This window comes from Danio aesculapii, chromosome 23 (assembly GCF_903798145.1).
Source record: "Danio aesculapii chromosome 23, fDanAes4.1, whole genome shotgun sequence".
Classification (NCBI taxonomy): domain Eukaryota; kingdom Metazoa; phylum Chordata; class Actinopteri; order Cypriniformes; family Danionidae; genus Danio; species Danio aesculapii.
The window spans coordinates 1,715,030-1,725,833 of record NC_079457.1 but is presented as its reverse complement, the minus strand read 5'-3'; the positions used below and the strand labels follow the sequence as shown (position 1 = coordinate 1,725,833).

The window sequence follows — 10,804 nt, the reverse complement described above, 5'->3', positions numbered from 1 at the left end:
TAGCTATTATAAAGAAATGAATCAAAGTAATCAAATCTCAATGTTTTCTTCACTGTAGAACTTACACATTCTGATTAAAGAGCAGCGAATGAATATCTCATTTAGATTTTTCGTTTGATCACATTAAATAACAGAGGTGTCACTTTAAAACTGCACACATCTAACGTTATAATGAAAGCATTCGATTGCTTTCATTACTTTTTTCGCTCATTTACTGTAGGACAAAATTAGTTGTGTTTGAAAAAAAACCCCACCAAGATCGACATCTTTAGATGTTATTATTATTAATTATGTGTATATGTCTGTTCAAACACGGATCCAAAACTCAGACTTTCACTCCGCTTCAAATTGCATGTACAGAATCCGTTTGGGTAACAGCGTCTGTTTATCACTATGGGCATTCGCGTCAGCTGACAGTCACGCACTGCTATATGACTGTTTTGAGGATTGCATTGGAAGGGTGATGGCGCCTGTAAGGAAAAGGAAGGGAATCCCACCATTTTTGTATTTATTTCAAAGTGTTTTTATGTCTAAATAAAATGAAAGCACAGAACAGCATGCCATTTAAGGTCGAGGGGCGTCCCCTGGTGGTTTGGCTGTATGGGTTGTGTGACCCTTCATAAAAAGATTGATATTACGGGAGAAATACGGGAGAAATACCTTTACAGGATGATAGCGGGATAGAACTGTAAAATAAGGGAGAATCCCGGGAAAAACAGGAGGGTTGACCGGTATGGTCCCACCTCCAAACCCTTCTGATTGGTTCATTGCTGTGGGACTGACAGTGATGAACTGCATGGCAATGTTGAAGATCTTTTAACTCAACACGGTGTCTAAAAAACAGCGCTTCAAAAGATGTGAGATGCAAGTGTGACGGTCACACATGTCCATCAAGCATTCTGTCAAGCAAAAAGCATTCATCGAGCAAAAGCATTCTGTGTGAACGGCCCCTTATACTGAAGAAATAAAGTCACGAGGGTGATGAAATAAACAGCATGTTTAAATATTTGTGTGAACTGCCCCTTTAAGGCAGATCCAGCATGTTTCTGATCTCCAGCTCTCTCTGTGTCCTTTCGTGAATTTCTCGGATCGCTGCAACGACAATGCGCATCACAGGCTCCGCCTCTTCCTGTGTTCGCACACACACCAGCTGCAGGAAGACGCTGCGGTCGGGCATTGCGCTAAACACCAGTTCAGCTGCACGCTGCACCAGCCAGGGATGATGCGGTGCCAGAACCTCCAGGTAGGCCTCGCGACACAGCTCACCGAAGCTCCGCCCCTCACGCTCAGTCCCCAGTTTATCCAGCAGCAGCTGTAACCATAGCAACGAGCGATGAAGGCGGAGCAACGTCCGACTCCCAGAGGGTGTTTGTTGGTCAAAGGAGACCACGCCCCTCTGCAGCTCCGCCTCCAGCATTGAATGCACAGAGTGGTAGGCGTGGCCATGGGGCGGGACTTCATGCTGAGCGTCATACATCAAACTGTTGCCAGCGGTAACACTGTGTCTGGCGGATTCCTCCAGTGAGAGCTGTCGGATGAGTGTGATCTTCTCTTCAACTTTATGAGTGAAAAATCCCACCAGAGGACCCAGAGCCTCCATGAACCTGCAGCACAGGACACATCATCACACCACAAGCACAGCTCCACACTCGTCATCATGTCTGAGCATTTTGATCCGTCTTGTTTTTTGTAATTAATTTGTCATTCTTTTGTAATTATTATTCATGTTTTTGTTTGTGTGTATACCTGTTTTAAAGTGATGCCAAAGATAAAACATATTTGGTTCCATAAAGAACAGTTCTTAAAGTCAGTGTGAATCTGAAGTTGCTGCAGACTTATAACTCAATATGATGACATTTTACAACCGAAACGGAAAATTAAGTAGGGGGTGGAGTTTATTTTTAGCTCCTCCTCTAATCTTTCACAGCAAACTGACAGTTGGAAGGGTGTGGCTAAGCATATTTCACCCAATCAGAGAAGGACTGCCATTCCAAAGTAGAAGCAGGTGTGTAGTCCGTTTGATTACCAAAGATTACCAAAACAAAGGCTGCGTCCGATATCGCCTACTACTCAGTAGGTACTGCAATTTAAACATACTACTCGGCCGTTAGAAAAGTATGTACTATGTGAGCAGTATGAATGGAACTCAGACGTACTACATCCGCCATTTTGTCATGATAACATGACCTAAGTAAATTGCGTCTGTTCACTGACGTTTATGAATTTTCTTGTGGGGCATCATGGGATAGCACAGCGTGCATGGGACGGCACACTTTAGAATCTCGCCGGAAGTAGTAGGTCAAGTATTTTCGAATTAAAGGAATTTGGACATACTACTCGGCTCGCATACTGTTTTAGCATATTATATAGTATGGAGGTATGCGATTTCGGACGCAGCCAAAGAGTATTAACTTGCCTGGATAATCGTTCACTAAGACTAACAATGTTCGCTAGCAAAGTAAACACTGTAAATGTTGATTTCATGCAGACTTTGAAAAAACAAAACAAAAAGAAGAACCATTTCTTTAGATTTCTCAGAGTATATCCTACTTGATCAGCTCCTCCCAGCAGAGCAGGTATGGATCCAGCAGCACGTCGGAGGCAGGTCCGAGGGCGGAGTTTAGGTGCAGGAGGAGGCGGGACACCTGGAACTTCTGTCCGTTACACTCCCTAATGATGTCACTTCCTCCAAGCTCCTCTGGAACGGAAGCATGATCCACCTGGATAGTGCAAGTCAGGTAAAGTGACATCAAAATTTAAGATGTTTATTCTCCTAGCACACAATGTTGTTCGATATAACGATAAAGTACAAACCATACATTCAACATACAGATGACTATATTATTAGTGCTGTTATAAAAGTAGCAAAAAAACGACCCCATAGGGATGTGAAAGGTTTCGGGCATTTCTCATGAAATGAAGAGACTTCACAAAGATCTTCAGGTCATTCTGTTATGATCACCAGCAACGTAGCTTTCGTGGATCACTGGAGAACACTTTCTGTCCTTCTACTGAACTACATAATCCATCATGCACTCCACTAACACACCAGTTCCAGATCACCCCTTAATTACACATACACACACAGCTGCAGTTCATCACCACTGATTGCTTGGACTACATTGACCAGGGCTATTCGATTGGCGGCCTGTGGGCTGAACTTGAACCCAACCCCCACCCCCCAATGACATGAGCGAGTGGCGCGAGCAGCCGAAACCATTTGGATATGTTTGTAGAAAAGGCCTTTTGTACAATGCACTGATATCGTTATTAGGGATGCAACGATTAGCCGATTTCACTATTAACCATGCTTTAATTTGTCATGGTTAATTAATCGTAAAGGCTTCTCAATGCCTCGTTTCTGTTGCACAGACAAAACTGCTGCAACTAAACGAAGTTATGCCACCTGTGCGCTAGTTTAAAGTTCTCAGCTTATACACCAAGGCTAATACGCATGCACACTAGATTAACTATAGCAGTGGGATGTTCACATATCGCGTCTTTTCTGCTTATCCATTTATTTCCCATGTAAAAATATATGCCAATATGTGTGCACAAACGGAGAGACGCCCAGTGGAAAACATTTCATGCTGTAGCGTGGCTGGATATGTAAGACGAATTATAACAAATTATTAAAATGATTACGTATGTATGAACGCAGATAATAACAAGTTCATTTAAATACTTAGCTAATATAAAGCTTAAATTTACATTAGACGTGATAACCGTGAAACCATGATTATTCTTCAGACTATATAATCGTGCAATCAAAATATATAATCGTTGCATCCATAATTGTTATACAGCACAAAACAGAACATATGAATGTGTCTGAATGTAGATTAGAAGAAGCATACTTGAGCAATGCACTGCTATTGTTCTAAAAAAAGCCACATTGTTCAATGCAGTGATGTTATGTAGTTTCAAAATACAATATATTAACATTTTAATGTAGAAAAATTCAACGTGAGTGTCTTAAGGAGCAAAAATACAACATATGGGCTCTTATATGCTGTTGTGTCGTCACTCATATTGCAAGTCATATCTCTCCAGCCCCTCATTTGAAATGCTTTTCATGAACTGGCCCCCATGACAAACTAAATAAATAGCCCTGATATAGGCCATTTCAATGTGGTGATGTCATTGGTCCATGAACATTTCCTGCTTTTGAAGAAGATTTTTATTTACTAAACCTATATGAAGACACATTTAATTGGGTGAGTGGAGGGCCCTACGAATCTGCCATTATATATCTTTGAAAACAGGTGATAGGTTAAGGCAAAGGGGTCATAAAAGAGCATGAGAGAGGACTTGGGGATGCATTGAGAACCATCTGTGTCAGAAAGGCAGGAAATGTATACAACACATGTTGAAACTGTCATGTATATTTGAAAAGACACACACTGTATGAGAGAGAAGAGTCCAGTTTAGATGTTTAAAACATAGATACTAGTCATGATTACCAAATGTGAACTGTATGTGGAAAAACAGTGATGATTATATTAGATCTGTACATTATAAGGGCCAACAAGAAGAGGGGTCTTTAAATAGGGGTCGTAAAGGAGTAGGAGCTGGGAGAGGCCTGTTGAACCAGTAAACAGCTGTGAAAACATAAAGGTGGGAGGAAGCAAGGATGAAGGGGATAGCAAATTTGAGGGACACTGGATTTGTCCTGGGGAGAGACTGAGATGGGTCTGCTCCAGGCTGTCTCTGCTTTTTTGGGAAATAGTCCATTAAAGTATATTCTTCTGATATTCATTACCCCAGTCTGAGCTTGACTCATTAAGAAAACAGCCAGAAACCACAACACTTTCCCCCAAACTATTTCATAACTATAACAAAAGGCAATTGAAACGTAACGTTAAAACAGCTGCCGTAACATTATTTATCAGTATGTGGACATTTTGGGATTCTCAGAAGCTATGTAAATTAAAAATGTAAAACAGGAAATTTGATAGGACCATTGTTATTGTTTACATCCCTGAAAATGGTCTATAGGCACCATACACTCACTCATCCAATTCAATTCAATTCACCTTTATTTGTATGGCGCTTATACAATGTAGATTGTGTCAAAGCAGCTTCACATAAAAGGTCACAGTAAATTGGAACAGTGTAGTTCAGTTTGTAGTGTTTAAGTTCAGTTCAGTTCAGCTCAGTTCAGTGTGGTTTAATAATCACTACTGAGAGTCCAAATATTGAAGAGCAAATCCAACGATGCGCAGCTCTATAGATCCTGAACCATGCAAGCCAGTGCTGAGGCTTGTTTGCTTGTTTGGATTTTTTTTTACCATCACTGTTATGCTCCTGTTTAGACCCCTGTTAAATACGCTGCATTTGGAATCTCATCTCTGTTGGCATCCCAGTATCATTATAATTTCTCCGTCAACTAAAATGGGGTTTCACTTTTAAAAATGTGCATCTACAAATGTAGTGTTTACTTAAGTACTTATTCCCAGGGTCATTTATATTGAAGCTGATATTTAGCGCACCATATTGGTGTTTCCTAACATCTAGTTTTTATGAGGTGAGTTGTTGGCCCCAATGAGGTGAGCTCAACCCCCAATCCGGAGGACCAGGACATACACACATACACTTTGGACAATTTAGCTTACCCAGTTCCCCTATACCACATGTGTTTGGACTGTGGGGGAAACCGGAGCACCTGGAGGAACCTCATGCCAACACGGGGAGAACATGCAAACTCTACACAGAAACACCAACTGACCCAATTGTGGCTTGAACCAATGACCATCTTGCTTTGAGGTGACAGCACTACCCACTGTGGTACCATGTCACCAAAATGTAGCGTTTACATAGAATAATTAGATTATTTATCAAAAATTCTAGATCATAGTCTTTAAACATATATATACCAGCTTTAACAGAGTGAGACCACAATTAAAGTTTGAAATTCCATCCTAAAGTCCTTTATGAGTCCTGAGATCTCACCTGTCCGGCAGGTTTGTACGCATTAAGACATGGCCTCCATGAATCTTCACAACTCTGGACTGTCTCTTGAGCTGCAGAGAAGAGGAAAACAGCAGGAGTTACTGTGTTATTAGTGATGCTGAAGGTGCTGATGCACATTTACACACACTTTTAACACAGAAACACACACCAGTTCCCCTGCAAACCCAAATTTCTAATCCTTTTTTAATCATAATTCTTATTTTACAATCTTCCATCTCACCCCGGTGGAAATCAACCTATTTTTTACAGTCTCTGGATACAACTAACCCAGACTATAGGCTGAATTACATTAGCTCCTCTCCTGTTTGAAACTAAACTGTGCACTTTCTGTTTGTGCTGCGAATATAACATTTACGCCATTTAATAGCAGACACGTGTAACAAGTTTCAATAAAATTTTGAACACACTGGCTTAAAAGATCTCAAAGATATAGAGCAAAATGTAGAGCTATCACTTACGCAGCCAGAGAGAGCTGAGGAACAGCAAGAAACTCAGCAGCGCCGCAGCCGCCAAACAGCGACCCAGGCCGGACACCATTCTCCGCGCCGCCGCTCCTGCCGCCCGTCCGGATGTATTATAATATAATCAAACACAATCCGAGATCAGCCTGACCTGTGAACTTTGAACCAACGCCCAGTCACGTCACTGAGCTCAAAACACACAGCTGGTGTCTGCGTCCGGTTAAATACAAGGAGAGTGTCTATTTGAATTATTTTTATTTTATTAAAAATGTCTGAAAGCAAAATGTCAGCAAGATGTGAGTGAAATAATGTTTCAGTCATTTAGTGGGAGGCATATTTACCAAAATAACACAACAAACTGACTCTCCATACTTCCAGAAGTCAGGCTAATGGTTAACTAGAGTTGATAATTAACCAAAACTAACACTTCAAACTAATAGGCTACTTGAGATGTGATTTGTTCAGAGGAATAGTGAAATAAATTCACTTTATTTAATTATATTTAAGAATATTTCCTATATAGCTAAACGTAAATAGACACAGAAATTTAAAATATATAAGACAACATGTATAAAATATTGATAAAGTATACAAATTATATAATTGTTATGCAATTATACAATATTATTAATTCTACAATCATATAATAACTACTATGGGAAATTCTTCAACTACAGGCACTTATAGCCTTGTGAAAAAAAAAACCTCTTTAACCAATCTTTCCACAATGTATACAATAATTACACATTTGTCAATGAAATAACTTAGTCCCTTAGGACCAAATGCTGAATTGTACACCTATTAATTTGGCTAAGAGCTTATTAGAAAATAAATTTAAATAGTATATTAAATAAAGCTTGAACTCATACATTGTGAACACATTTTCAACGTAAAAACTTTTAAAATATTTTTAAAAATGTGTGTGGTGATGGAAATGACAATGAATCAATGTTAATGTAGAGAAAGAGTGGATATTTATTGGAAAAATTATTAAACGCTTAAACTCACACTTATTAACAGTGGCGGATTTAGGCATGGGCAGTATGGGCGATCGCCCATGGTGGCATCTTGCTGGAAGCGACAAGGAGAGACAGAGAGAAAGGTGCCCTGGTAAAAGCTTTGAGATCCAATTTGCTTCATGCAAGTGTATTAATTTAGAGTGGTTATCCCAGAATAAAGATGTTTGGGGCTATTCACATTTGGCGTCTTTTGCACGGTTTGCAAGTTTGTTATTCTTTATGTGCAACCGAAACAACGACGCATGTGCGCAGAAAGCCATTCCCATGTGCCTCACACGCGCTGCTCCTGATCCAGGTTGTTTACTGTACATGCACCCTGATATGCGTCGACATGCAAGTGCAACACAATCTCACGACAATTCGTAACTTTTTGATTTAGTGGCTAATTCGTACAAATTCGTATGATCTAAATCTTACAATTTAGTACGATTTGCTCATCCCCCAATGACGGTTGGGTTTAGGGGTGGGGTTAGGTGCCACGCCTCCTTTTTAAAATCGTACAATTTTGTACGACTGAACTCCGAATTAACGAATTAGCCAATAAACTGGCAAAACGTAAAATACTTACGTTGTCGACAAAACTAAAGTTTATATCATATGATGATGATGATGTTACTTTGACTAAGCATGGTTATGAAGCAGAAAGAAAGAATAATCAGTCAGGAACTAAGACTTCATAACATTAATTCTCGGCCATGAGTCGGGTCTAAGACAACAGATAATTCTATAAAACATTTATTTTTTGTTTTCTCAACTGTCATAATTAATATTCATGCAAAAGTCTTGGAATATTACTCCAGTTGTGTCTTTACATTGGTTTTCAGTTACATTTAGGATTGATTTATGTTATTTATTTAGAATGATACTTGTATAATAATAATAATAATAATAATAATAATAATAATAATAATCAACAAATTGTTATATTTATTGAAAATAAATATATTTAAATGTATTTATAATTATTATTTATTATATATTTTATTTTATTATATATATATATATATATATATATATATATATATATATATATATATATATATATATATATATATATATATATATTATTTATGCATATATTTAAAATATATATTTAAATATTTAAAATATATATAAAGTCAACCACATGGTGACTTTATTTCTTGGGGGATGGGGAGGGAGTATGTTTGGGGTGGTTTCGCCCTGCAGGGTGCCATTTAAACGAGGACCACCACTGCTAATTAATTACTAAGCATAACCACAGGTTTTTTACATGTGTAAGGCTGAGATTGATCTAAAAAACTGATTTGTCAGAGCACACTGTGAATAACTGATTACTGTTCTAATATTAGAGACAGAATTTTACAATAAAAAGTATTACACATCTACTGGGTTTGGACAATAAAGCTGAAAGGTCTGGTTTTAGAGCACAATAATTCATCGGTGTGGTGGCTCATTCATCAGTTAGCACTGTTGTCTTACTGCAAAAAGGTCGCTGGTTCGAGTCTTGGCTGGGTCATTTGCATGTTTTTGCTCCCGTTTTTTTTCTGCAACCTCGCTGCGCGCGCATCCTGAATGCTTACAAACCTGTAATTCGTCTATAGGGGAATTGGGTAAGCTAAATTGTCCGTAGTGTACGTGTGTGAGTGAGTGTGTATGGGTGTTTCCCGGTGATGGGTTGCAGCTGGAAAGGCATCCGCTGTGTAAAACATATGCTGGATAATTTGGCAGTTCATTCCGCTGTGGCGACCGCTGATAAATAAATGGACTAAGCTGAAAAGAAAATGAATGAATGAATCTATTATTAATAATACACTCAAAAAATATTTCGTTTTGCTAGTTCAAACTACTTATTTAAAATGAGTTGAAACAACACAATTCTTGAGGTTTCATTGGGACAACTTAATTTTTTATGTTCAGTCCACATAAATTTGTTAAAAGTGTTAAGTTATCTTAATCGATTTGTGTTGGGTCAACATGAATGAATTGTGTGGAACCCTGCACTTTTTACAGTGTAAGGTCAACTATTAATAATATTATATATTAATACATATAAAATATTTAAAATATACACATATATATCTAATAATTACAACAGAACTAATACAATGTAAAGTATAAAGCTGATTAAAAAATAATAAATCAAAACAACAACTTCAATTCTCAAACAATAAAAATAAATGCAAGCAAAACTGAATTGAAAATGTGCAGGGTGAAATGGTTTTGTCTTGTAAAACATGCCACAACAATCCAATTAATAATATAATATTATTATTACAGTAATAAATTAATAGTCATGATGCTAAAAAATAAAGATAAGCCATTATTTATTTTGATTTATTATTTAATAAAAAACAAACATCAACAGATAAAATGAATGCTCACAGACAAGATTAATTTCATCATATTTAATAAATAATCCCTCTCAAAGCTCTATCCGGACAAATTAGATAATAAATGTAATAGGTGTTCACAGACCCCATTCAACCTCACTCACATGTTCTGGTCGTGCCCCAATTTGTCTAAATTCTGGCGGTTATTTTTCAAGGCAATCTCCGATATCTTGGACATTCATCTAAACCCAAACCCTCACATCGCTATTTTTGGAAAACCCCCAGATGATTTTCATGTCAAAAACATTCAAAATAATGTCATCGCCTTTTCCTCCCTTGTTGCTCGCAAAAGAATTCTTTTGATGTCTCACAAGTCTCACAAGTTTTATACTCATTGGAGGCCACTACTAGATTATTTTGATGATTTAACACCTCTGGAAGTGATTATTTAAGAAATCATTTTATGGTCGGAATTATTATTATTATTATTTTTTTTTAGTCTAGCATTTTTTTCTCCGGAACTGTCATGCCCTAAACTAGACGCATCGGTTCAACCCCAGCACAACTAAAGCTATAATAACCAAGAAGTAGGTAGCAGATTATTATTAATGTGACAAGCTAATGTATTTATTTTATTGAAATGATTTATATATTTATCTCAAATTGTACTATTATCATTATTTTTGTTTTATTGTTAATATTTTATTTTTAATTTTTTTTTATTTATTTATTTTTTTCCTTCTATTACTTTGTCTTCTGTTATACGTTTTACAAGAAAAGTGGTTATGTTTATGTATGGGTGGGATGGGCGGGGGGTGTTGGGGTTAAATGTTTACAGAAGTGTTCAAAAAGAAAAAAGCAAAAATTGGACATTTGTATACAACAAATGCTATCCACTTGTTCAATACATAAAGTTTATAAAAAAAAATCTCTTTTATTTTACTTTATAGAGCATTGTGGCTCATTTACAATTGTATTTAAAATGTGATTGGATTGCTTTGGCAATAGAGCTGATGATTTAAGAATCAAAGAACAAAGG

The 10,804-nt window shown here is 37.4% G+C and overlaps 1 protein-coding gene across 1 annotated transcript; it reads right to left on the bottom strand.

Moving 5' to 3' along the window:
• Positions 1 to 6,531, bottom strand: gltpd2a (glycolipid transfer protein domain containing 2a). Its single transcript, XM_056449389.1, has 4 exons — positions 6,432 to 6,531; positions 5,953 to 6,023; positions 2,551 to 2,720; positions 1 to 1,604 (listed from the first exon to the last, which is right to left on the bottom strand). The coding sequence occupies exons 1-4, from the start codon at positions 6,508 to 6,510 to the stop codon at positions 1,025 to 1,027; spliced, it is 900 nt and encodes a 299-aa protein (XP_056305364.1). The 5' UTR covers positions 6,511 to 6,531; the 3' UTR covers positions 1 to 1,024.
• Positions 6,532 to 10,804: the final 4,273 nt, after the last annotated feature.